The sequence below is a fragment of the Panthera uncia genome, chromosome A2, assembly GCF_023721935.1.
Source record: "Panthera uncia isolate 11264 chromosome A2, Puncia_PCG_1.0, whole genome shotgun sequence".
Classification (NCBI taxonomy): Eukaryota; Metazoa; Chordata; class Mammalia; order Carnivora; family Felidae; genus Panthera; species Panthera uncia.
Window position 1 is genome coordinate 18,508,280 of NC_064816.1, and position 27,258 is coordinate 18,535,537.

At 53.1% G+C, this 27,258-nt stretch overlaps 2 protein-coding genes and 1 pseudogene across 6 annotated transcripts in view; 1 reads left to right on the forward strand and 2 right to left on the reverse strand.

The window, feature by feature from the left end:
- Nucleotides 1-3,766, reverse strand: part of CISH (cytokine inducible SH2 containing protein) — a 7,319-nt gene extending 3,553 nt beyond the window's left edge. The window contains exons 1-3 of one of the 4 annotated variants that reach the window (XM_049640566.1): nt 3,421-3,761; nt 2,254-2,355; nt 125-345 (exon numbers count right to left, since the gene is read on the reverse strand). In XM_049640566.1, coding sequence (XP_049496523.1) covers nt 125-266 — 142 coding nt within the window. In that variant the 5' untranslated portion in view covers nt 267-345; nt 2,254-2,355; nt 3,421-3,761. Of the gene's footprint in view, nt 1-124; nt 346-2,253; nt 2,356-2,799 lie in introns of all 4 variants that reach the window. The other 3 variants (XM_049640564.1, XM_049640563.1, XM_049640565.1) reach the window with 3 other exon arrangements.
- Nucleotides 3,767-7,912: 4,146 nt separating this feature from the next.
- The window catches only part of MAPKAPK3 (MAPK activated protein kinase 3), a 28,166-nt gene continuing 8,820 nt past the window's right edge, over nt 7,913-27,258 (forward strand). The window contains exons 1-2 of one of the 2 annotated variants that reach the window (XM_049640561.1): nt 7,913-8,034; nt 8,306-8,582. In XM_049640561.1, coding sequence (XP_049496518.1) covers nt 8,358-8,582 — 225 coding nt within the window. In that variant the 5' untranslated portion in view covers nt 7,913-8,034; nt 8,306-8,357. The remainder of the gene's footprint in view (nt 8,035-8,305; nt 8,583-27,258) is intronic. The other variant, XM_049640562.1, reaches the window with a different exon arrangement.
- LOC125931029 (ubiquitin-conjugating enzyme E2 L3-like) lies at nt 19,754-20,796 on the reverse strand (annotated as a pseudogene).

A 27,258-nucleotide genomic window follows, 5' to 3' on the forward strand; every position in this document is an offset into this window, starting at 1 on the left:
CCCCCCCCCCCCCATCAGACTCTCCTGGGCAGGGCCATGTCTCTCAAACCAGACTCAACAGACAGAGCTAAGCTTTCCCCATTGGACTTCCCAGGACAAGGCCTGCTTCCCTCCTCAAACTCACCAGATTCCCGGAGGTAAGAGAAAGTCTTGGCTATGCATAGCAGATCCTCCTCAGGGTCCAGCACCTTGGGTTCACTCTCTGGTTGGGCTGGGGTCTCCTCTGCCACCTCCTCCAGGAAGGACCCGGCAGGCAAAGGCTGCATAGCTGGTTCGGGCAGCTCCAGGGACTGGGTCCACAGGGGCCGCTGCCCGATCTGCTCCACAGCCAGCAAAGAACAGGGTCTAGAAGGGAGTGGATGGGCAGTGAGTGGAGGCCCTATGCCCTCCTGTTACCAGAGACCCTCTATACCCCAGACCGGCTATATGACCTCTGGCCAGTCCATCTCACTATGAGCCTCAGTTTCCCCTTTGCCCACTCATGGGCTCAATGAGATCCGTACCCCGCCTCCCAGCTGTCGTCACAAAAGACTCCTTGATAGCTTCCCCTACATGTTGATTCTCTTTTGAAAGAGACTTCTCCACCCTCCTGCATTTATTGAACATTAATTAGTCTATTTTGCACCAGCTGACAACACAGATCATGCCCTATAGGATTCTAGCTCACAATGGACAACTGATGTCCCTGACAATGGTAGGATCCAGTGCAAAGAAGACTCACATGGGTGCCCTGTTGGTTGAGGTGGGCTGATTAGATTAAATGGCTCTGGTTCTGCTTGAGCCATGGCCTGGGCCTTCATGGGGTGCTCCAGAGAGGTCCCAAAATTATGATAGGATGCCTAAGGTCATATGCTACTTCCCCATGGATAGGAGTATCTGTAGGAGGGACCGCGGTCCACACTGGCCAGGGCTTAGAGGCTGGAACAATCTCCCTAAACAGGTCAGACTCCCATCCTGTTTTCTGCTCCTCCCAGCTGAGGGTCTGGGGTGGACAGTGGCTTTAAAGGCACTGGCAAATCCCACTTCCCATAAACAGGACCTCCCACCAAAGGACAGGGTACTCATTCTACATTCCAGGCCCACTCTGGCAAGCCAGTCCTACGAGGCTCTATGATCTTATGTAAACCTTGCTGTTCACTAGGAGTGTTCAGCTTCTCTACCCCCTCATTAGGGGTGCTACCAGCCCAGATCCTGAGGGGGTTGGCAACACCATCTTGTCAGGTGACTAGAGTTGGGTTGCTGAGCCAGCCCCAATCTGAGCAGTAGCTTTTCTCTAGGGGAAGGCCACCCAGCATGGTGATCCTGGGACTTCCAGGGAGTGAGGAGCAAGGATTGGCTCCCAGGAAGAGACTGCTGATCCTTCCTCACTCCTCAGAAAATACATCCTCAGGCCTCAGTTCTGGGTCTGGTCCCCTACTGGGCCACAGGACACCAAGATAATAAAACCATGGGCCTTGCCTTCAAGGAGAACTTATAACCCAAAGTCACAAACACAAAGGGTGTCATGGGGGAGTCAAGGTCTGCCTGTTCCTGAGCTGAGTCTGCCAGGCCAAAGGAAGGTGTAGGGGAAAGGCACTCCAGGCAGAGATGAGAGCATGGGTAAACTATGCCAGAGATTGCTTATGAGGCAGGATGAGGTAGGCAGAAGCCTTGGCAGGACGCAGGCAGAGGAGCCAGATCTGACAGTGTAGGTTATAGGTGAGCATTAGAAGATGTTAACAAATTGGGAGAAGAGGCCACAAGACCCTGGCACACCACAGTTTGTTTAATACTTTTCCATACCCACTCTGGGTGCACTGTGGGAGCTCTGGAATCCTAGTGGGGGAGCCATGTTCCAAGGAACTAGCTGGTGGCCTGCCTGCTGGGGCCCAAAGCTCAGCTCAGGCTAGCCAGTCAGGCCAGAGCGCCTGGGGGTGGCCATGTCCAGATAGCTTAGCAGGGCACTTGTGGGCATGGGCACCTCTAGGGTCAACAAGGTATCTGGGTGTGTAAGGAGCTGTATTGGTCCCCACAGTTCCTGGTGAGTGACTGTGTATCTTAGGAGGGGTGTGTCCACAGCTGTCGTCATGACGGGGGCGATGGCTTGTGTGTTCCAGGTGTGGGTGGCCTGTACCTGTGTGTGCCTGTTGTGGAACCCAGCCTGTGAGTCCTGCCTGGGGATGCATGCCAGTAGGGCAAACTCAACCCTGAGGGTGGACCCCCTCAAGCAAAGCTGGGAGCCCAAACTTATATTTGGGAATCTCTGCCCCCTACCTTGGGAGGGAACCAGCTGGTTTGTGGCTGTGTGTGTGGAGGTCTTAAAAATCTTGCTCCCTGACACCCAACACTGGTCCCGAGGTTCCAAGGGACTTTTAGCTGGAACAAAGTAAAAAGAGAATGTGGGACTTCAGAACTGGGGGGATCTGGAGGACAGGGTGTGGGGGTATTCAGGAGTCCCAAAATTCAGAGGAGGGGTATGCTGGAGACGGCCAGGGAGAAGTACAGTAGTATAGTTTTCCTGGCACCTCTGGGTTTCCTCCCTGGAAGCAGACCTGCTCAGAGCAAGGGGCACTTCAGCCTTGCCCCACCTTCCAACCTTCTTCACTTGGTACTATGCCAGTTTTGATAACAACAGCCACTGGGCCACCCAGCTCTTCCTGGGTGTGGAGTGCTCACTCATATCTTCTTTCTCACTCCCTGGAGCTTTCTGAGCTCCTGTCAGATCAGTCTGGAGAGTATCAGACCCATTGTTGAAGGGGATGCTGAGGTGGAAGGAATGCTGAAGAAGAATGCTCAGTTGAGGCCAGGACTCTGTCTTACCAGCCTCCACACCATCCTAGTCTTTGAGGAAAGTTGGAGAAGGGAGGCAGCAGTCAAGTCCTCACTGGGATCCCAGACTGGACTGAGGAGGGGCAAGGCAGTTGTGGGGGTGCCACGGGCAAAATTCAGGCTCTTCCAAGACCTGCTGCTCAGCCAACCTGGGGGGAGGTGAGGATCTCAGACTGGCTTCCCAAGAAAAGCCTAATTGCTAGCCCATGGCAGAACAGTGAAATCGGAGAGGGGCAGGGGCTAACCTAATGTCAGCAGTAGGCCCTGCGGCCTGCAGGCTAGGGTAGAGCGCTCTGGGCCCAGAAGGGGGTCTGGGCAGGTGAGCCACGTCTTGGAGGATAAACTCCGCTGGCGTTCAGCTGCTCCAGCCAGAACCCAGGCTTAGGCTACCCGGTGTTCCTCCCGTCGCCAGCCGACCCCCAGTTTCACTACCCACAGTGCGAATAGGGTGGTGACGGTGTTGTCACCATTCCCTGTTGTCACCCTGAGGTCCTTCCGCACTCGGTCATTTCCGACCCGTCAAGCCCTCTCAATAGCCGGCAGCTAGCACGAGGCGGTACTCTCCCGAACGCCGGGCGCCGTCGCCCGGCTGGGACGGCGAGCCGCGCTTACCCCTGAACGCAGAGGACCATGTCCCGGCAGCGGCAGCGGCAGCTCCGGAGCTGAGGCTCAGCCGGACGGTGGAGGCTGGAGGGAGCCCGTGAGCGCAGGTCTCGCTCGTAAGGCAGGCTCCCAGGGCGCACCGGCGACGGGATGGGACTGAGAGGCCAAGGCGCTGGCGGGCCGGGAGGGCGCGGGGGGCGGGCCGGGAGGGTGGGGCGGGGCGAGCCGCCTAATCTTTTGTCCTCTGTGTCCCAGCCCTTCCCGGAAGCGACGTCTTCCTAGAACCGCCGGCAGTGCTGTCGGGCCGGGGAGGGGCGCTGGCGGGGGCGCCGGCTCCCAGAGTAGGCTCAGGGCAGCTAAAGGAAACACCTTTGACAGATTTCCAAGAACTTTCCAGGAAAATGGGGCGGGGCCCCACGCGCCGACCAATCGCAGCTCGGGGGGGCGGGCCAATTGCAGTTTTGAGATGCGAGGCAGACAAACTAGTCGGGTTGAGCGTGACCTAGGGACCACCAGGGAAAAACCGGGTTGAAGAAGGCCAGGGCGGGGCAGGGGTTCTCCGGGATAGGGGTTCTCCCCACCCGAGCGCAGACTTCTTTCGGGCATTCCGCTTCACTGGGGACAGGCCCCTGTATCTCTCTGTGGAACTGGTGGCAGCACGAGGCAGGGTCTTGGGTCTGTTCTCCCAGCTAGCGGCTCCCTCAAGGCGGTCTGTCTGGTGTGCAAGCGCCCCCTGTGGGCCGCACTTGGATCTCCGGACTCTGTGTGCGGTGGTGGGGAAACTGGTGGCATGGGGTGGGGTTTGGAGAAGGACATGGGAGGAGGGGAGGGGCACAGAGGGGGGCCTCAGATCCGAGCAGGTCCGCAGGGGTCACAGCCAAAAGGATCCAGGCGAGAATGTTTTCTCTGAAAGACTTGGGGGAGAAGGCACATCCCAATCTTGGGATGGGGGCAAGTGTGGAGACTTCATTACTCACTTGATGGCTTGGGCACTGGGAGACCACAGCATGGGGCACCTATGTAGGGTGCAGTCTCTTCAGTAGAAACTGTCTACCGCTCCATTATTATGAAGACAAAGGGGCTTCAAGCTGCCAAGCAACAACTAGGATTTGAACCTGGGTACCTGAGTCTCTATGGGGTCAAATCCCAAGTTCTCTACCTCAAGACTCTGTCTTCCCTCTAACTGTGAGTATTTTACAGAACACTTAGTATGTGCCAGGTTCTCTCAGCGATTTCCAGCCTCATTTCATTGTCTAACCATTATATATTGTGTCCTCTTTACAGGTGAGGAGATTGATGCACAGAGAAGTTAAAATGCACCCTAGATCTCACAGCTGACAAGTGGTTAGTTGGGGCTTGTAGACCAGTTCCCCCCAACGCCCCATCGTCTCTAAGTGCCTTGACCTAACAACTCCTGGGCATCCTTCAAGATCCAGCTTTAAGGTCCTCAGTGAAGCTTCCTGCCTCCAGGCCAGTCCATGTCAGAGTACCCCAATGGTGTCCCCTTGAAAGCTCCCTTACAGATGTCAGTGATTATGCAGTTCTGTATGTTAAATTAGAGGGCCCCAAGGGTTTTGCCCTCCAGCCACCTTTCGTGAATTTGACAGTTACGCACCTCACCTGTGTGCACAGTATGTGGCCTGCCCCCGTTTTGCCCCAGGTGTTGTGGGTCCCCTTGGCCAACTCTTTATCACCTTTCCTGCTGTCTGCTCCCTACACACTCTTGCTCTAACTGCTAGGCCCACATCGCCACCCAGTGGCGAGTCCTCTCATGGTTTCACTCAACAAATTTCCATATTCCAGGATAACCCCTCCTCCCACTCCAGGGATTGGCTTTGTCACAGGATCTCCCTGCTTCTTCCTACTCAAAACAGTCACAAGATGGGTCAGTCACAATAATACACAGCAGTGCCTTCCTCAAAGTCTGGCTTATTTGGTCTCTCTACTCTCATCATTTGCAGCCTCTCCTCCCCCTGAAGGACAGTTCACATGTGTATGTGTGTAGGGGATATATTTAGCCCTCTCCCCCTCTCCCCACACTCACTGGACCTCTTTGCCACTGTAAGCTATTCCAAAGGCCTCAGCCCTAGACTTCTTGGACATACAGCTATCATGGAGGACTGTATGGCAAAGTCTGCCACCATGAACCCACCCCTGCCCAGCCATCCCAAGTGCTGAATTCTCCCATCAGTGTGCAGGTGGTTGCTGGAAAATGAGCAGCTAAGGGAAACCACACCTTCTGACTCTCTTGGATTAAATGAGCAGTTGCAAAACATTTGTCTATGATGGACCTACATGGGAAATGTGTGTGTTTTTGTAAGCACTGGCATTGGTTATGGAGACTGCAAGAGGACAGGCATCACCAGTGCTTACTTTTTACATTTCCCTATGGTTTGAATTTATTATAACAACCAAGTTTTACTTATGCAATTAAATTTTAATTAAAAAGAGATAAGTTAAAAAATACAATTATAAAATGTTTAGAATAATTGTAATCTAATTCCATTTTTAGAAAATAAGATATCTCAGCAACTACAGCATACACTGAGATAACTTTGGCTGGGACAAGGAGCCACCCTCAGCTGCCCAGCACTCTGCTTTTGAGTGGGACCCTGCTTGTCCAGAATGAGATCTTGCTCAGCTTTGGGCTCACCTGGCCCAAACCAATTACCTCCAGGGGGAGGATCCTTCTCCAGTCTCCAAGCTGCAGAAGTTTCCAGATCACAGGGCTTCCTCCAAGGCTCTGAGATCTTGGATCAGATTCTTAAGTGGGACTCAGGGAGAGAGATTCTGGGTCCAGCTAGGCATAAATGTGTGTATGTGTGTGGTGTGCATGTGCATGTGAATGCCCATGTGTCTGTACACATGTGTACATATTTGTGCATTTGTGTGCATATCTGAACATATGTGAGAGCATATTTGTACATGTGGATGTAGGAATGGGGCAGGGAGGCACAGGGGAGGAGAGCATCATTTGAGGGTAAGAGCTGGGCCCTGGAGTTGTTCTTCAGGGGTTGGGATGGAGACTCTGCCATGACAGCTACTGATGTTAGGCAGGTTGCTTGATCTCTAGTGCTTGTCTGTCTTTGTAGGCTGTGTGGGATGTGTTTAGCCCTGCCTACTCTGGTTCCAGTGAGGTCATGGAGTGCCCAGGTAGAACACCCACACAGTGTCTAGTCCAAAAGAAGGGTTCAGTACGGTCAGTTGAGGTCATCATCAGGGCCTCTGCTTCACTGAACTCTGCTAGCTTGAAGAGTGTTTCAAGGAGACAGGGCAGAGCCCTGGGCACTTTCCTCCAGTACAGCAGGTTCCAGCTCTCCAGGAACTGCTCTGAAGAGCCTTGGACCTACAGGACCCCAGGAATCCACGTGCACCTACGTGCGTATTTGTGCTGGGGCATGCATGGGAGGTGGGTGAGAGCGCTAGTCCGGCCCAATCCCAAAGCCAGAAGGACTCAAGAGACACCTACGGGTGGGACCTAGGCTGTGCCTGCAGTTATACCAGTGGCCTGTAGATGGCAGCAGAGGCCCGCGCAGAGATCATGACCCAAGTCTCCCTTTCCCAGTACCAAGTGAACCACCTTGTTCCAGTCCCTCAGTCTGAGGGTTGGGGAGTGAGAGGGGTGTGCTGGTGTAGTGCAGATTTGTCCCAGGAGAGAACAACACCCACTGCGACTCTAGACAAGTTGTTTCCTCTCAGGGGTCCTCAGTTTCCTCATCTGTGAAATGAGGTGTTTAACAGCCTGTGATGGTAAAACTGTATCAAAATACCTAAGGTATAAAATGGGCTCAGAATAGAGACCTAAATGGGGAAGGGAGCGCCACATAGCCAAAGAGTATCTGGGGTGGGAGGAGGCGATTTTGTAAACATGATACCAAAAGCTGAAACCAGAAGGTGAAAAGTTGATGGATCTGACAAATGGGAATTTAGGATATCTGGTCTAAGGACGCTTCATCCCAAAGGGGAAAAAAAAAAAAAAAAAAGCCACGGATATGAGCAGGAGATGCACAGAAGGCGAGAGACACCCAGAGCCCGCAGGGATGGGAAAAACGCGAATCACAACGAAATGCCATTTCACGTGGCTCGATGGCAAAAATTAAGACTAGGTACGCTGGCGGTGGGCCACCACTAAGGAAGTCGCAAGCCTTACAAGCCTTGCTAGAGGGCCGTCTGGCAGCGTGTAGAGAAAACGCCCGACTCAAGTGGCTTCCTGTGGTTCCAAGAGAAACTGCGCTGTCACTTCGTAGGTCGCTGGTAAGCTCCGGGACTCTCACTGCCCTCGCGGTCCCGGGGCCCGGGAGCCTAGGAGGTTTCCGCTGTCCTTCGGGAAGCCACGCCCCCTATTTCCATCGGGGCTCCGGGGCGGGGCCCGCCGGAGGCTCCCTCCGCGCCCGGTCCTGCCAGGGCCCGCCTGGCCCTTTAAGGCTGACCAAGCCCGGCCTCAAGTCGGGGACGCGCGGGGCGGGAGGGGGGGGGTGGAGGAAAGGAGGGGGGCGGTCACGTGGGCCGCCGGCGGCGCGACTCGGCTCTAGGCGCTCGCGGCCGCTGGCTCCCGGGACCGCGGTCCCTGCCCCTCGCCGGCGCCGCAGCCAGGTACTCTGCTGTCAGATACGCCCTTGCCAGGTACGCCCTCATAGGGCCCCCTCCACCTCCCTCTCCCAGAACCTCACGGTCACTTGGCGCCCGACCCTTTACCCTCTAGACAGGTGTCAGGCCGGACTCCCTAGTGCTTGGTTGTGCGACCGCCCCTCCTGCCTCGGCTCTGTACTCTCCCGCAGTTCGTCCCGAACTCCCGGCCCCGTCCACGACCCGCAGCCCAGACAGGCTCTAGGGCTCCAATACTGGGGTGTATTGGAGGAGTCTGAGAGGAACTCATTCTTCCCTTCTCCCTCAGGTGGCCCTGGACGCGCCAGGCTGGGGGCGCCTCTGAGCGCCCCGCGGGGGCCATGGATGACGAGACAGCAGAGGAGCAGGGGGGCCCCGCGCCACCGCAGGGTGCACCCTGCGGACCCGGCTCAACTGGCGCTCCTGCCCTCGGGGGGCGGAGGGAGCCCAAGAAGTACGCAGTGACCGATGACTACCAGTTGTCCAAGCAGGTGCTGGGCCTGGGTGTGAACGGCAAGGTGCTGGAGTGCTTCCACAGGCGTACTGGGCAGAAGTGTGCCCTGAAGGTCAGTGACCCCTCCTGGGTGACCCGGAGGGCCCAACAGCAGAGGCTTGTGGGTGCACATATGCCCAGGACCCCTGCTAAGCTTCTTATGATCAGTATCTCCTTTCATCCTTACACTACCCTGTAAGGTCAGGCTCCTGGTCCTCCTTGCTTTACAGGTGGGGAAGTCGAGGCTCAGCTTAGCTAAACTCAGGATGTCCCTGAGAGCAAGGGGTGGAGTCAGTGTGAGTAGAGTCTGCTCTACCCGGAAGCAGGGAAGGAGCGGTTCCTGACTCTGGGGTTATGGCTGGCTGGGCTTCTGTGTTCCAGCAGGGAGTGGGGGTGGGGGGTGGGGGCTTACTCAGCTTGGTTGTTCCTTCCATGAGAAACTCTTCTTCTCTTTCTTCTCCCCCCACCCTTCCTACTCCCCTCTCCTCTTCTTATTTTTCATGAGAAACTCTTCTGACTGGAATGAATCTGAGTTTCCTTCTGCCTGAGGCTGAGTCCCCACCAAGGCTTGGGGTGGGGCTGCTTTCTCCTATGGCCCCTGCCTGCCTGGGCTGGAGGGGTGGGAAACTCCCAGGGCTGGCTGGTGGGTAAGGATGGTGCCCATCACGTCTGTGAGCAGGAAGCTGCTGATGGGCTCCAGCTGAGTCACCGGCCCCATGTTGAAAGGGGCAGGCCCTGCTTCAAGCCTGACCCACCCTGGTTCCTGGGCAGAGGGTGGGCCAGCCATCTATTCATGTCACACCACAGCCTCCCCTGGAGGCCTGGCTAAGAACTCACTGATACAGATGGAATCCAGGGAGTTCTGGAGGTGGCTGATCTAGCCACATAGTTCTGGCTTAAGTCACTTAGTTCTTGGCCCAGGACCCTGCCTCATACCCAGAATGCCTTGAATCTGTCATCACTGGGAAGTTCACTCCATTGTGGTTTGTGCCAGTGGCCACCTGGATGGGTAGATCATGGCATGGAGAGCAGCTTTGGAGGTTAGAATACAGCAAAGGATCTTCTCATTTTACAGACATTGCAATTATGAGCTTGAGTGCAGGGTTCTGCAGACGTGGCTCTAATCTCTGGCCTGCATTTGCCAGCTCTGTGACCTTGGACTAGGTACTGGACTCTGGAAACCAGGTTTCTGCCTCTGTTCAGGGGGAAAGATAAGGGGTTTATGTGAGCTTGGAATGTGATGGTGCCTGTAGAGTAATTGGTACTGGGTCTGGTGCAGGTCTGGAGAGGCTACGGGACTTATTTAGGGTACAGTGTCTGCAAGTAACTGAGCAGGGACCTGGGCCCAGCTCCTGTGTCTTTCTTAGGGACACTGGGGCTGATAGGATGGGTCTGGAGGTGGCTGGTCTGGGCTGGCAAGGCTGAGTCTCAGGCACAGCTTCTTCACCTACTAACCCAGTAGTGAAGTGGGGTTTGGGGTCCTCCTCTGAGTCCTTCGAGGGGGAAGTGGCTGTTCTCAGTGGGGAGTTTCCACCTCTTCCCTCAGCACCATCATAGCTCTCTCACCTCTTAGGAGGTCAGGGGCAGTTTGGGTAGGCAAGGGGCCAAATGAGGCCAGAGAACCTCTTCTTAATACCAAGCCTTTGGCCCTGTGTGCCAAGGCTGAGTTCTGACCAGCCCCTATGGTGTTCCAGATGCTGTGAGCGAGGCAGGGATAGAGGGGGAGGCCAGAGATTGTGGGCCCAGGCAGCACCAGCTTTAAGCAGAGCTGGGTCTAGGCCCTTCCCCATAGATGCTGTGTTTGACAAGTGACTTGGGGGGGAACTTCTGACTACAACAGTTTCCAAAGCACTTCCTCTTGAATCTAGGGCTTCAATGCTTTCTCTGTTCTGGACTGCGAACTAGGACAGGCCTAGAATAAATTCTCCTGCTGTACCCCTTTAGGCTTTATGGGTGAATATGGCCAGGGCTACTGCCTTGGAACCTTCAGGACCTGGCCCTAAGTTGGCCCTCAAGGGGTACATGGATTAGATGTGGGCCCCACTCCAACACTTTGCTTTTCTTGCCCCCAGCCCCCTTCCAGTGACCAAGTCTGGAAGTTTCTACCATCTGGCAGGTCTTTACCATCTTCCAAGATGGCACTAGTACAACCTCTGGCACATCGTACGTGTACTGTGAGTGGTGGCTCTAACTTTGAGGAAGAGGGTGGCATTTTTCTGCTTAGCCTCTACCCCCTGCCATCTCTGCCCTTCTTGGTGGTCCAGGCCAAGTGCCCTGGCCTCTCTCCATGCCTGTGCTCTTGGCCCTGTTGTCCAAGATGGCAGATAGTGCTTACCCTGAAGCCTGGAATGTAGCAGGCCCTCATCAAACAGGAAGAGTTGTGGTCAATGTCCTGTAGCCGTTGCTATTCTCTGGGGGCCCTGGAGGAGCAGGCTCCTCCCCGGGGAGCTGGGCCTCTTCCCCTTTCCCTCAGCTCCTGACACTGCTGTGGTTTATCTTGGCTTCACTCACACTCAGCGGTTCCCTCTTGAGGCCAGTTTTTGCTGCTGGCAGGTCCTTCCACTCTTCAGTCCCCCCTAAGCACTTGCTGCAGTCCCATTGGCAGGACCTAGAGGACTGTCCGCCAAGCATGGGGGGCAGGGGACTGCCTCCTACTGACCTCCTGCCTATGCCTCCTTCTAGGCCTACCTAATGAAACAGTATGCCTCAGTTTCACTCCTAACTGGGCACAGCCCTGCATATTAGTCACCCCACCACATTTGAGACACAACCCCTCAATCCTCATCACATATGTGAAAATTGTGACCTAGACCCTGTGGTCGGAAATCATGTAGCTTGATTAAGATTATAGCAGAGGCCAGAATCTCTTCCCCTCCTGATTTCCTGCCCAGCCCACTTGTGGTCCTCTGCCTCAGGGCAGGCAGAAGTAGCCATGGCACTTAGATAAATAAAAACCTAAAAAGCTTTGAGAAGACAGAGGGGTTCTGCATGTGGAAGAAGTGGATTCTTCTTTCCTACCACTGCTCTCTGGGCTCTGGGGCTAGGGGCCCTCCTCTTTGACCACTGAGTATGTTGGAGGCCCCAGGGCTCCCAGTGCCCTCCTCTTCCCTTCTTCTTCAAATAGAATGGAGTGGTGGGGTGCTGGGTCCCCATGCCGGGGAGTTCCCCACATTGCTCCATGGGTGGGGCTGGCCTGTTGAAGCTGGTGCTGTGGAGCTGGATTTGAGGCTGGGTGGGGCTACCAGGCAGGCCGGTACTTTCTCATTTGGCAGCAGCCACCCCCTTACCTACCAACTCCATACCGGTCAGATCAGCCTTGGCGGGGCCATTTGTTACCGAGTCAACAAGTCAGGAAGCATGTGGAGGGGCCGGCAGTCCTGTGCAAAGGAGTCCCCAGTAGGGCTTTCACTGTACCCAACCACCTCCCCCACGCCCACCCCATGCCGTCCCTCTCCTGGAAGGAAAGAATTTGAGGAGCTCATGTGCTACCATGCTGGTAGAAAGTTCTGAACTGCCAGGGGTGGGCAATTTGCTATTTAAACAAAGATTCTAGAAAAGGCATCAAACCCTAAAACCTGCAAATAGTGGAGTTTTTGGCAGAGATTGTTTGAGCTGCTTCGTACCTGCTCATGCATTTGCAAGCTGTGCTCAAAGCCTAAACTGCTGCTGGGACTGCCAGGGTCTTCCCACCCTATCCAGGAGCTGACACAGTCTTCAGGCCTTGGTGCTGCAGATTCTAATATTCTCAAAAATGGCCAACAATTTCCCAGACTGTTCTGATGGGTCCTATCCCCAATTCATGAGATGTGTTATGTTACCTAATTCTTGTCATTCCCATTTTATGGACAAAGTTGTTGCTATTCAGCAAGGCGAATGACTTGCCCAAGATGCACAGCTGATGAGTGGCAGGACTGTGACGTGAGCCCAGGCAGTTTGATGCCAGAGTCTTAGCATTTAAGTCACCCTGTGCCTCATGCTAGTTTATGGGGACAGGGGATGGTTTCTAAGACTTGGCCCCTGGAAGGGTGCTGTCATCATCTTCTGTGGTTCCACTGGGAGCCCTGATAGCCCCAGCTGGGCCCCAAGTGATGCTGCTGGTATTTGTTTCTATCTGCCCAGCTCTCCTCACTGTGTAAGACTGTCTGCTTGTGAGCAGACAAGTAGTCCTGCAGGCCAGCACACAAGGGCCATGACGGCTGTGGAACTGCCTCAGAAAGGTTGTGTGGTTTGTCTCAAGCCTTTTGAGTCTCAGACAAGCCCAGCCCAGCAGAGTCCAGGCTGCCACAGGCAGGAAGTCAGGTTGGTGAGTGGGCGAGAGGAAACTGTGTCAGGGCTGGGCCAGCCAGGGTAGACTTCCTGGAAGAGACCGCCAGCTTTAATCCAGGCCTCTGATCTGAGAAGGATGTGGATGACAGAGGAGGGCACCGGGTGTGTGTGACAGCATGCTGGTTTGGACAGCTCAACACCTACCAGCTCAACACACTACTCACAGTCGTGTGTCCTGGCAGGACATGGCTGATCTCAGCAGGGCAGGTGTCCAGACCCCAATAAACCCTGGGGAGCCATAGAGGGACTATGAGGGCTCTGTGGAAGAAGGGCCTTGAGAAAGGGCAGCCACTTTCCCTCTCCATTTGCCCACAACTCAGATTCATACCTCACCCCTAGGGGCCTCTGTCTATCTTTGGTATCCTTCCTCACAAAGTGGGCAAAAATCCTCCCTCATTCCCCCAGAGCTTTCTTTCGTGACATCATCAGAACCATTGTAGAGCACTGTTGCTCAGGGTGCTCGAGGAGCTTCTGGGTCACCTGGGCTGTCATCCAGTTCAGGCTGTGTGGGAAGCGCCCGGTCTCTGTAACGACAGAGGTCTGTCATGTCTCTGCTGAGGTTTGTACTTGGGGAAGTGATTTCCCTGCATGGATCCCTCATCTTTCTCTCCAAGGGCCTCCTTGGGATATCATCATGGGATACCCCTGTGAGTGGGCAGCAGGTGGAGCATCTGGCTTTGCAGTCCCCCCACCTCCTTTGGTTCCAGCCTCGTGACTGGCTGCCATGTGTCCAAAGGTGATGGTCACCAGGCAAGAGCTGAAGACTGCAGTCAGCCGTAGGTGTGGTAAGAGTGTGCACCAAGCCCTCCTGCATGGGTAGGTCTCCTGCTCTTAGGACAATAAGAACATGGCTTTCACTGGCTCCCGTGATTCTCTAGGAGAATTTTGGTTCTGCTGGCCTGCTCCTGTCTGTTCAAGATCTTATGTGTTCCCACATGAGAGGCTGCCTGGGGTTGAGAGAGAGCAAGGCTCTGGGCTTGAAATCCTTCCTGCCACCTTCTCCCTGAGTGACCCTGGACAAAAAGGCACTTTTGGAATCTTTTGCAAAATCATCATCTCTGTGGTGTACTTGAACCCTGGGTTTGAACATGTGGCCGGAAGGAAGATTCAGTCTTGGTGGCTGTACCTATCCCTGTGTTCCTGCTATGATACAGCACAGGCCAGTAGACACTCTTAGAGGGCAGAGCTCTCATTTGGGGCTGCTTGAGTGCATTTTTTGGTGGCGTGTTATCAGTCTTTATGAGGACTCCCTTGGGCTCATCTTGCACCTGGGGAAGCCAGCCCTTTGTGGGGTGAGAAAGAATAGTGTGAAAGGAACTTTGTATCCTGGACTCCCCCACCCCCTACCCTCCCACCCTTTTGGAATTAAGTGGATTAGGCCCTGTGTGATTGTGAATAAAGTCCTGCTGCTGGGAACCATGGGGGTTTTGCTTAGAGCAGGAGTATGAGAGGAGGCTGCTGCTTGGGGGAATAAGGAGCCTCAGGAGGCCTTTTTAGCACTGGACAGGCCAGAGATGCTGAGAATATTGATTTTGGGTTTTTTTGTGGGTTTGGTATTAGGGTTGCCTTTTTTTTTTTTTTTTTTTTTTTTTTTTTTAAGGCTAGGGCTTTGTCCTTGCTGCTTTCTCTTTATGGCACTTTCTGTTCTGTCTCGTCCATTTCTTCTTTCCCCTCTCTGTTTCTCCTGCTATCACTTAGTCCTTCCCCTCTCTCACCTTGCCACTTTCTGTCTGAGGAGTTTCAGGCTTAGCTGGGCCTCTTCTCTGCAGCCCGCAGGCTGACGGCAGGCATAGGACAGATGGGGCTGGCCAGGTGCTGGGAATTCATCCTAGTCACTCTGAAAGTCTCCCCCCAACAGGGTAGGGTAGGTGTAGGGCAGGAAAGAGGAGCATCTGGCTGTGCCCATGCCACTCACAATGTCCCCTCCTGCTGCTGGCCTTGACCAGTTGCTGGTGGCCTTGGCAGCCAGAACAGTGGAGTCAGGAACATTTAGGCCAAGCTTGTAACCCGAGGTGTCTCCTGTGGAGTGTGGGAAGTTAGTTTCAACTGTGGCCTCCACCTTTGGGTCTTCTTTTATGGCTCAATGGTTTGAGACTTTTGCTCAGGACAACAGTGTGAGACCAGGAGCACTGTGACTCCCAAAGATTCTCTGGCTAAGACTGAGGAGAGGAGCTGGGGTCTGAGCCAGGGCCTCAGAGCCAGTGGGAGGAACTTGTGGAGAGGCTGGGAGGGCTTGAATGTTAGATGCAACCTACCTCTACTCTAGAAGCCAATACTGTCTATGGGCTGCCCCATACTAGCTGGGATGAGGACCCCAGAACATCTGACTCTCTAGCCTGCACCCTGAACCTGACCCCCTCACCTCACTGACCCTCAGAGGCTATTTTCAGGGGTGTAATGGGCCAGGGCCTGGAGCTGCCACACTCATCACCCCATTCCTAAGGGTTCAGCCTCCAACAAGGGGCTCACAACTTGTTCTGTAGGTGTTCCCCCAACATAAAGTTTAATCCCCCTTCTCAGGCTGTGACAGAGGGGCTGGCAAGTACTCTCCATGCTCTCTGGCAGGCAGTGGCACACAGAGTAGGAGTTGGGGGTGGGGGATGGGATAAGAACACCCACTTATCCCTTGAGTGCTTCCTACACACTAACCACAAACAGAAGAATCTAAGAATGGGTTGTATCACTCCAGTGTCATGGATGCAGAGACCGAGACTCAGAAAGGCAAAGTAACTCACTCAGAGTCACAGAGCAGGGGCATGCCCTGGCTGGGCTGGAACCCTGGCCTGTGGGCAGCCAAGTTGTGGCTCGCAGCTATCCCTGGGGATCAGGAGCCAGACCTCTCTCCTAGGTCACAGTCTATCCATCTATAAGATGAGGAGCTGGCTGCTCTGCTTGACAAGGTCCCCCACTTCTAGCAGTGAAGACTTTTTTGGTGGGCAGTGATCGTGGGCAGTGCTGGGGAAGCAGACAGGCAGGTAGTGGCACAAGTAGGCAGCATGGAGACTGGCTAGAGGGGGCCCCAAGATGCCACTCCTGAGCTAGCTAGTAAGTTTGCCAGGGGAACAGTCAGCTGTGTGACAGGGACAGGAGCTCTGGGGTTATGACTCAGCTTTGAAGACCTTTTTCCACTGTACTCCATTGCCCAGTTCAAGCCTTTAGTCAGGCTGAGCCTGTACCAGGGTGCATCTTTACCCTAGGGAGGCCTGAGAGAATGGGGATGAGTCACTGTTTGCCCATTCCTATGACAGGAGTGTCCCTCAGTGCTGCCAGGTTACTACCCTGGTCTCTCAGAGGACTTCCCCTTCCTCATGGCTATGGCTCCATGGCATGATCAGAGACCAGGAAAATTTCCCAGAAGCTGGCTGGGTGTGGGAACCCTCAGAGCCCTCTAGCTGAACAGGAGCAGAAGAGAGAGAGGGGCCGGGGGTGGGGGTGGTGGTGCTGGGGGGCACCAATGGAGATTGGAAGCCACTTGCCCCTGCCTCTCCTGGGAGAAGACTGAGTAAGGTAATGGATGCCTGTGCTCACCCAAGCCTGTGTGGGGAGCTGCAGGGACATGGATGAAGCCAAGTGAATTGAGAGCAATGCCAGCAGATACAGTGTTGGCTGTTGGCTTCAGGAAGAGCAGGTCTGGGGGATGGAGTTAGAAGTTTCCCTAGGGTCTTTGCACTGTGCCTCTTGGAGTAGTCCAATATGTCCCCCCTCCTGTCTCCCACACACATTTATTCCTTTGTTATCTTTGTGACATCTCCAGGGGGACAGAATCTCAGGGGTGCTGAATCTCCTATCTCTAGGGCTGGCCAGGGGCATGGCCTGCTGGGTGCCCTGGTCATATCCTCACTTGCCTTGGTCACCTTTGCTTAGGGAAGGTGGCCACTGCCCTCTGTAGCCCCAGCAGCTATGTAGGCATCACTGTGGCACAATGTGGGACACACACTGGCTGAGGTGGGAGTCTTCGTGAGGAGGGACCATTGAAGGAACATTGCTTCTGAGGTTAGAATAAAACATTTGTATTTGCTGAAATCTTCCAGTCTTAGGGTGAAAATGTCTCATTTTTACACTGTCATAGGAGAAATAGAACCAGGGTAATGTTTCACTAATTATGTAGCTGATTTTGACAGAAAAATGCTTTTTTCCTCTAAGAAGTTAAAGGAGGATAATAGAACCTGTACCCTCTGAGTATGTACTCAGGGACCTCACAAGGCACCTCAGCTCCTCCCCCCAAACCCCCCACTGTCAGAAGGCTGTGGGCAGAATGCTGGGATCTGATACCTGCCTGGGGCAAAGGGAGTTCTTGTCCTGCCACTTCATGTGTGATCTCTGAGCGGGGTGTGTTTGTGTGAAGGTTGTAGCTCTCTCTGGGCCCCTATTTCCACCTGTGAAGTAGATGTTGGTAGTCCCAGACCAGCCTGTCCTCCTGTCCCCATTGCCACGTGTGAGGAGCCTGCACACCACAGATGGGGAACTGGGGCTCAGAGAAATTAAGGAATAAGCCCCAAGGTCACTGCACATTTTGCAGAAGGGGACTTTGCTAAAAAGGATGCATGGAGGACTTGAGGGTATAAAGGTGGCTTCCACTTGAGGGAGTGAAGATATGCCTCTCCTCTAGTCTGCCAAGCTGAGAGCTGGGTGAGTTCCCTGACTTGGGTCCCCAGCTCTCCACCTTGCTTCCCCACCTGCCCCCAGGGTCTCTCCCCTGAGATTAGCCTTCTCATCCTCTCACCACCAGGAAGGGTCTTTCCCCTCCTCACTGAGCTTTTCACAGCAAAACAGAATCCATAGACTCTTGATTTTTCATTAATTTTTGCAAAGCCAGGTCTAATCCTGCCCCTCTCAGGATTTGAGACCATTTTCTGTGACCTGCTGGATTCCAGAGGCTGGGATCCCTCTGGGTGCCAGAGGCTGTATCTGGATTTCCCCAAGTTTTGAAGAACAGGGACATGAAGAGTGTGGGGCCACCTGAGGGCAGACCCAGGGGAATCCTGAAGCCAAGCAAACCTTGAAGCCCATATCCACTCAGTATGCACTTGGTACTGTGCTAATCTAAGCCCTCTGTGTATTCTCATTCCATCTTCATGGCCATCTGGGAACTTGCATACTGTCACTGTTCCCATTTTCCAGATTGGACCAGTGAGGTTCAGAGAGGTTGAATGGCCTGCCCAAAGCTTATAGGCAAGTGGAGGATGGAAGCGACCTCTGCTTCTGGCATCCGGGTCTGTCTGACCTGAAGTCCCATGCCCATAGCTAGTCTTTCATACTACATGGCTCCCAGCCTAGGGTACTGGGATCTCTGGGCTTGCCCAGCCCACACTTATGTTACTGCTGTCTCTGTCCCTCCCTGCCGTGGAGCCCAGCTCAGTTCTCTCTTTCTGGAAGCATTCTTCCCCTCTCCCACCCATCTCCACCTCTCCCCAGACCTGGCACTTCTGCCTTTGTTTCCAGGTTGTCTGTAGCTGGTGGGAAACAGATAAACTGAGGCCATCAAAATTTAGCAAATTGAAGGAGTCTTGTGTTCCTAACTCGACAATTTCCAAATGTGTGTCGGATCTCCTGTCCACAGAGGTTCCTGGGAAGACATCCAGATTGGAGCCTCAGCCACCCTCTCCCATCCTAGGGAGATGGTCAGGGAAGCTCCCAGCTTATCAGCTGTCCTACCCTTGTCCCCTCACTTCACTCCCTGTGATCAGGTGCTCTGGCCTTGGCCTAGAAGGGGGTTATTTGGGGGCTCCCCTTATTCCTAGGCTCCCTTGGCTAGACTTCCCCACCTTGCCTGCTCTGCCAGGTTCTGGATCTAGAAAGAAAAGAAACGGGAGAGAAGGAGCCAGGACTAGTTCCCTAGGGCTTATATCCTCACCAAGTACCCTAATTTGCAAACTCATCAATAAACCCCAAAATCCTTGAGGACAGACTGCCTGTGGATGCATTCTCAGCCCTAGCTCTGGGCCTAGCCCTCAGGCAGGGCCAGTAAATATTTGCAGAAGTAGGGAAGGGATTTGTAAAATAGGCAGGCCTCCCTGAGCATGAGGGTTGAATCTTGGTTCCCAAAAGACTCCTGGATGCCAGAGGTGGCTTACATATGTAAGCCATGAGACCCCGAGAAGCCCCAAAACCTCCCTGAGCCTGAGTCTCCTCAGCCGCTGTTACAATAACCACCAAGTGGCAGAGCCTAGTCTAGACCCCAGGGTATGGGGCCAAACCCCACATATGAAAGGAGCAAAACAGCTATCTGCATGGTCCCCACTGCCTAGATACCAACAGGCAGGTTCAAGTTCTGACTGTCACTGCCCAGCTGTGTGACTTTGGGCAAGTCACCTAACCTCTCAGAATCACCGTTTCCCCACAGTTAAAAGGATGATACTGGTTCTTCTCATGATATGGTGAGCACTGAATGAGGTGATGTCTATGACCAAATGCTGTGGCCAACACACTGCTGGCCGAGCACCAGGGAGACAGTTGTCATGAAGGGGTTGCTAAAACTGATCTGATTCTATCAGTCCCCGAGCATCCAGCTGGGGCCTGGGCATTTGGGGTCTGTGGTGTCGTGCAAGCTGACCTCCCTGGAACTTAGCCTCTGAGGAGGAGAGGTAAATGGACAGGGCAAGTGGAGGACAAGATATGGTCAGAACTTAATGAAGCGAGGTCTGATCTGACATGAAGCCAACTAATGCATAGCTGCAGAATTGGTTCCATTAGCTCCTTTAATGAGCTACAAAAGCTGGGGAAATTAGTGTGTGAGAGAATAATGGCACACGTCTGATGCTCTAATTTGAAGCTGTGGCTAAAAAGTTAGATTTGACACTGCCGGCACCTCTCCAAACAGCACTAGTATCCTTGGATGGGGATGGGAGTGGGGGAGTGGAGGCAGTGAGTGAGGGGAAGAGGGGCATGGCTCTGGCTTTATAAGAAGATACTGAGGCCTTAAGAAGGAAATTCCTGCTTCTGAATCCTGAACTTGAGGTCAATCCATACCATCCCATCTCTGAGGCTATGGCTACCATTCTGAGTGGACAGAGCAGCTTGCAAGGGTCAGGGGCTAGCCAGGGGTGGCCCTCATTGGTATTAGCAGCACAAGGCAGGAGTGGTCTCAACAGCTGGCTATAAAATGAATCTTGCCATTCCAGTGGCATGTGTTTCTCATAAAATTAGAGATCTGTCACCATGGGAAAAAAATAATACCAAATAATCAGACTGGGAGCCAGAAGGGATCTTAGATATGGCTGAGTTGAACATTCTTGTCAAAGGGAATGTGGTAAGTTCAAAGTGTTTTTATTTATTTATTTATTTATTTATTTATGAATGTCTTAAATTTTTAATCCTTTCTTTACAGGTTACCTAGACCATTTTTGATTAAGAAAACTGTAGAAAGTTAGTAAGTACCACAGCAAATGCCAGGCGGTGGCACGTGTCAATTTTCCACAGAGTCCTGCTTTGCGGGGTGTCTGAATGTGCTGCTCAGGGTCTCCACTCACATTCGCTGGAGTCAGTTGCGGCAGAGTTAAGTCCACAGGTCGCTTCTCCCCGTATTTATTTGTAAACTCTTCAGTGTTCTTACAGAATTTTTTACGGTCCTTAGAGTATTCTTCAGCTAGATCAGCCCGAAGTGGTACATGGGCTGGGGGTCATTCACCAGTGCTCTGAGGGACTGGATTACTTGGTCAGTTTTGGTTGCTGGCTTCCAGTTTTCAGCACTAATTACCAGCAGACAGACCTGTCCCTTTTCATTGATGTTTGGGTGATAGATCTTTGTTTTAAATATGATCTTTGGCGGTTTGAATGGGTACTCTGCTGGAAAGTTTATTTCGATTCCAAAGACCCCCTCATCATATGGAGGGTTGTCAGGAACAATAAGCCCTTGCCAAGTCAATAAATTAGCTTCATCAACCTGGATGTTCCGGAAGCTTTTCATTCCACATTTGCGGATTTCTTCAAGCTCTTTCATCAGCCTCCTGCTGGCCGCCATCTTGGATTCTGGTGCTGCTTCAAAGTGCTTTTTCTTATCCATAGCCTCTCTCTGTAGAGAATAGAGGTTTCCCCACAGTGAACAAAATGTGATTTTAAAACCTGTATTTTCCTATAACATTCTGTCCAGTTCTGCTGCCCGAGTGTTGGGTGTTGAACATGATGTAATCAATAGCCCAGGAATGCAGCTCTTCAGCATTCTGGTCTGCCCTTGCCTGAGGCTGGGACTAGACCCCCAAGTGGGAGAAGATGTGATAGGGGTTAGGGACATACCAGTCCTTCTACCTCTCTCTTTTCCATACTCTGACACAGAACAAAGCTGAGATTCCCCAGAAAATAAAGGGTCTGGTGATGTTATCTCAGCCTCCTGGTGGATGTGCCAGGCAACAATGCCATGTGCTGGCCTTAGTCTTTAGGAGGGAGTTTATTATCAGATAGTTTCATGCGAATCTTTCTGTATCTTGGAAAATTAATTGTCAAAGGCGTTTTCAGAATGTCACACTTTTCCCTCATGTAAGGTCTGATGCAGAATCCCTTTAAGAATTTGGTCTTGGAGGGGTGCCTGGGTGACTCAGTTGGTTATGCATCTGACTTTGGCTCAGGTCATGATCTCACTATTTGTGAGTTCAAGCCCCACATTGGGCTCTGTGCTGACAGCTCAGAGCCTGGAGCTTGCTTTGGATTCTGTGTCTCCCTCTCTCTTTGCCCCTCCACCGCTCTTGCTCTGTCTCTGTCTCTCTCAAAAAAATAAACATTGAAAAAATAAAAAATAAAGATCTTAAAAAAGAAAAAGAATTTCGTCTTGAAAAAAGTTCAAAGAATGTCCGTGCTTCTCTTCATGGGGTGATAAAAGCAGCAGAACCTATCTGGTTTTCTTCTTTGCCAAAACTCCCAGGAAGCTCAGAATTAAATTGTATGTTCAGTTGTAGTTATGAGTTAGTTACATGGGTGTCTGGTATATTTAATTTTTCTCTTCATTCTAAAGAGAATCTGATGTTTTTTGTTTTATTTGTCATGCTTTAGGATTATAAAATGCCTGAAATCATGTTGTCAATGAATAGAGGAGTGGAAATAATAGACTTCTAGTGGCTCACTGGACAGTGATAACAACTGGATACCTGGCTTCCAGGAGATTCCCTTTGCTGTAAGAATGATGTCTCTCAAGCCATGGGTTGTCAAGAACTCCAGAGTTAATATTTCTTAATTTGTTAGTGCCTCACTGATGGGAGAGATTGCAAGCCAGCTCTCTTTCCCCGGAAGGAGTGGGTGTTCCCCTAGAGGCCACACAGCAGGTTGGCCCAGGCTTCAGGTTAACTGGCTGGGAGTGTGGGGGTTGGGGTGGAGTGGGGTGGGGGAGGCTGCCTGTCCAGGCTGGTGGCCTTGGGACTTCCTGTGTGTGAGACAGATGGAGATAGTGTGAACACTTTTACCTGAGAAGAGCCCAGCCCTGGGGTTAGCTGGATGTGGACACTAGATATGTGGGTGAGTATGTGGGCCTGGGTGGATGGACTTTCTGGGGCTGGGAGGTGGCGGTAGTAGGGTGTTGGGGCTTGTCCCAAAACAAAACTGCGTCTTCACAGAGCCACTGCAGACATCCCAGCTCTGTTTGATGCCCTAGGAAAGCAGACAGAGTGCTTTTACAGCTCTGGGCAACGTGAGGTGATGCAGAAGATGGGGCCTCAGTGAGAGAGGAGGTCTGAGCAGAGGGGTCTGGGCTTGGTCACCTGCTTGGGCAAGGCTGTCACAGGTTGAGTTGTGGTAGCAAGACCTCCAGTTTTTCTTGGGCACCTCTCTGTGTCCAGTACTCTGGTAGGCACTTCAGAGAGATAGAAAATGTTGGATGAATAGATGGACAGATGGGTGGTTCCCATCTCTGGGGGTTCAGAGTCACTATTGCAGGGAATGGAGACACATGCATACCCACAGCCCCTCACTTGCACACTTCCCCCACCCCCCATGCTCCCTATACCCATACACCCTCAGGGACACACCCCTATACATGCATGTACCCATGTTCCCGTGCACATCCCTACACACACCCCTGCTCTCGCACACACCTATGCACACGTTTATTTCAGAACAAGTTTCCCGAGTCTTGTAAGCAGTAGTTTTGGCTAGTGCCTCTTCAACTTGGTGTCACCCCCTCCTCCCATTTCCCCTAGGGGAGGGGTTGTCTGGACACTCTCTCAAAAGTCCCTTCTCCTCCCTGTTCAGCCTTGCCACACTCCAGCTTGGTGGCCCCAGGGCAGTGACTTCATCTTCCTGAACCTCTCTTTCCTCAGTCTATAAATTGGGGTTGCTGGTCCCGCCCTGCTTGCCTCATAGGGCGGCACCAGCATTCCCATGAGATAAGGGAAAAGAGAGCGTTTTGTCAACTACAAATTGTTTTCCAAACAGTCAAATGTTGCTATTGCTTTCCCAGCTCCTGAACTCAGGACCTCCTCCATCTACACGTGAAGCCTGTCCTTGGCTGGGACGGAACACAGCAGGGAGGGAGAGAGGGAGCCTGGCCAGTCCCAAGGCCCCCATTCCACCTGGTGCCGCTGGAGGGGCATGGGCCCCGCTGCCTCAACCTTTGTCAGGGTCTACTGTCTGCTGGGGTTGGCAGGGATCTTGGCCATTTGGCTGTAGGGTCTGGGGACAATTTGGCAATGGAGAGTGAGGGAGAAGGGAGAGGTGGAAACAGCTTCATCAAAGCCTGAGTCTAGAGCGGTGTCATTTGTTCAAGGATATGTCATCTCAGATTTGATGCTCATCTACCTGTGGTGGGGGCCCTCACCTCAAGTACAGCCAGGAGCCCACCCTTAGGAGAAAGCCAGGGTTCCGTCTCACAGGTATGTGGGTGCCTGCTGGGCATAGCTGGAGCTGCCCAGGAACCATCACTGACACTTATTTTTGGTGGACCGCTGGGAGGTCCAGGGGACATGGGATGGGAGTGAGGCAAGGGTGGGGGGATCTGCTGAGGTGACTACCCCCCTTCTTTTCTTCCTGGTTGTGACTAGGGACCAGGTGGCCCCCATGAGGTTCAGGTATTTGGATAGGTGTCCGTGGAGACTCAGGGGCCGCTCCATGAAGGCAGTGATGTAGGAGTGGGGCTATGGTAGTTACTTTGCAAGGAGCTTCTGACCTTTGCATCTCTGAACCTCTGAGAGGTTCCCTTCTCCCAATCTAGCCCAAACCCCATAGTTTCCCTCTGTGAGAAACTGAGGCCCAGAGACGCAAAGGAACCACCCAAGGTCACACTGAGAGTAAGAGTAGAACCTGAGCCTCCTATATCTTACCCCTGTGCTCATTTCTATGCCTGGGAAAAAGGGGCTCTTGCTTGGAGACATCTTTTATGAAGGATTATATGGACTCATGTACCTGCATGACTGAAGCCAGTTTATAGCAATAGCCTGTGGGCTGGAGCAGTCAGGATGGGCTCCTTGGAAGAGGTGGTAAAATCTGGTTCACCATTTGTTGAGCTTTCCTGGGTCCTCCTCAATTTAATCTTATTCTGTCCTCATGGTGAGTTGTGAGGGTTTCATCCTCTTAGCTCTACTTTCTAGGTTTACTTGTTCAATAAATATACAAGTATTATCTGAGCCAGTGCTCTGTGCCAGGCCCAGAAACAGGGACCCACAGGTGACCAGGCAGATTGGCCATGCTCTTGTGGGCCCACAGTCTCATGAGGGAGGCAGCATGGTGCAGCCTGGCTGGGGAATCAGCCGTGTGGCCTGGGACCAGTTACTTTCCCTCTCTGTGCCTCCATTTCTCAGCTAAAGAATGGTGATAACAAAACCCCTTGCTCCTAACATTTATAAAGTGCTCAGAACAGAGCCAGCCACATTGAAAGTGCAATATCTATATGTGTGTGTTTGTTTAAAGAGTTATCAAAGGAACAAGCTAATTGTAGGTTGTGAGCCAGTGCTGCACAGGAGGGAGGTAAAAAGGGTGATGACGTGGGAGCTTGCTGGGGAGCTGGAAGTGTTTCTATCTTGATGGGGGTGTGGGTCACGGGGGTGTGCAGCTGTCAAAACTCATTGAGCTGGGCTCTTGAGGCCTGTGCATTTTACTGTATGTGAAGTATACCTTAATGAGCAAAACACATGTATAAAAAAAGAAAAAGGGTGAAGGGAGAATGCGGAACTCTTGAGGTCCTCTTTAGTCGGGGTGGTCAGGGAGGGCTTCTGAGAAGAGGTGACATTGGGGGGACTCCTGGAAGAGGAGAAGGCTCTGGCTATGGAGAAGAAAGATGAGGAAACTGAGGCTCTAAGAGGTTTGGGGCCACACTCAAAGCCAACCCAAGGGATTAAGAGTGACAGCCCAGGAGATTTCTTGGTAGCTGGGCCTGGGTGGGACCAGGTCCACGGCTCTGGCCCCTGTGATCTTCCCTGCAGAGAAGTCAGTGGAGGCATTTATTGTGTCTTCTGGGGGCAGCCATATCTCCACCCCTGTGCCTGTTCTCAGGGCCTTGGCACTCAGAAAAGGACTATTTTAATCCGTGTGGGAAATGGGTTCCTAAATATGGACTGAGTAGGGTGGGAGCCATTCAGAGGCTCCAACTCAGGGCAGCTCCACCTGCTCCTCCACCTCAGCAAAGCACAGGGTACAGTCTTAGGCCATCAGGCCCTCTGGCCCTCCTTGGCCATCCACTCCCTTCCCCCCTCTCTCTCCCACACCTCCCTTCTAGCACTGTGCGCACCTGCCCGTCTTTTGTTTGTTCAGGAGCTCAGTGTTTTCTGTTGGCCCCAGCCAGGGACCTGCAGCTGGACCTGCCCTGCCTCTTCTCTAAAACTGCTTTCAGCCTGATTGGAGGTACAGAGGCAAAAACCACAGGGGGAGGTGCTGGGAGGTCTTTGCAGACAAGGAGACATTTGAGCTGAGCCCAGAAGTTTCCTCAAAAAGAGGGAGTTGGCCCAATGGGGAAGGAGAGGGGCAATGGTGCATGTGGCATAGGCATAGAGTAAGGCTGTTTGGGCCTGGTAAGTACATTATTCTGACCAGAACAGGAAGGGTTGGGAGCCAAAGGTAGCAGGCAATGAGAGGAAGACAAGCCCTGAATGGCAGGGGAGGTGGTGGCTATTATTTGGAGCCATGGGGGAGGGGATTTAAGGGGTGGGGGCAAGGATAGGTAGGGCCGAGGACCTCACTAGGAGTGTTCCAGCTGTGCACTTGGGATTTTATGAGAGAAGAGAGAGGACTCTGGTGTAGGAGTAAGATGCTAGTAGCAGGGCAGTGTGAAGAGGGGGTCCTGGAGCCAGTCTGAAGACCCCTCCAGGACACAATCAAGTCAGACCAGACTGGGCAAGAGATAGCAAGGGGCAGGGAGAAGTGTAAGGAGGCCACACAGAAAAGAGGTGTAGAGGGAACAGAGCAGGGATGGAGGATGGTACATCTTGGGTCCTGTGGCTAAAACTGGGGTACCCCTGGCTACAGCCACCTCAGCTAGTGTGGTGAGTGGGAGTGACTGAGCCCCTGCCTTCAGCACTGCAGGCAAGAGTCTGGTACTCAGGAGCTGTGTGGGCAGAGAACTGAGGGATGTTCTGGGAGGCAAAGGCAGCGTGAGCAAAGGACCCATGGTTTCCAGGCTGGGAGTCTGCCTACAGCAGCCTCCATGCACACCCCCACCCTGGACTGGTTAATGGAGCAAGGACCCCAAAACTGGTGGAGGGGCTTGCCCAGCTCCCTGCACCCCCAGGCTAGGTCGTGGTTAGCTGCTGCAGAAATGGGGGAACAGCTATGGGGCAGCAGGCATGAGAGCCTACTGCCTTCCTCTGTGCTCCTGTCTACCTTAGCCTAGAGAGCTAGGTCCCAGAGCTGTTCTTCACAGTGCCCTGCAGAGGAGAAGGCAAGGCCAGGGATGGTACAGTGTCCTGCAGGTACTGAGCAAGATGAAACTGCTCTGAGCTGTAGGCTTGAATTCTGACCCTGGTCCTCAACCCTGATCAACTAGGAAACAAATGGGGCTGGGTCTCAGGTGAGCAGCCCTGTGGGGAGATGGTTTGTCCCTGTTCTCCACATTCTGGACCACCTCACCCCGCATGCTGACTTCTCCTCCTCCCCTATACCTCCTCTGAGCAGGACCACTCCGGGGGGCCTTGCTCATTTCCAGCAACTGGCATTATGGTTGGCAGCCATAGCCTAGGGCTGAGTTAACCTGAATGAGGATCCTGATGCCCGCCCACCCGCCACCTGCCTTGCTGTGATGCATCCTGTAGGGATGACTCTGTTATTACTCCATTTTACTGAGTTGTGGGCTTTGGCTTGGAGCTGTGAATGTTTGCCTGAGGTCACACTGAGTCACTGGGAGAATTCAGCCCCAAACTCAGGCCTCACCTGACCAGGATGTTACCTCCCTCAACTAGGGTGCCCCCTGCCCCCAGACACTACCTATGGGTCTACAACTCTTATGCCATAACATTGCAAAAGTGCAGCTCGAGGGATGTGTGGCCCCTGACCTGGGGTCTCATACCTGATGTGTG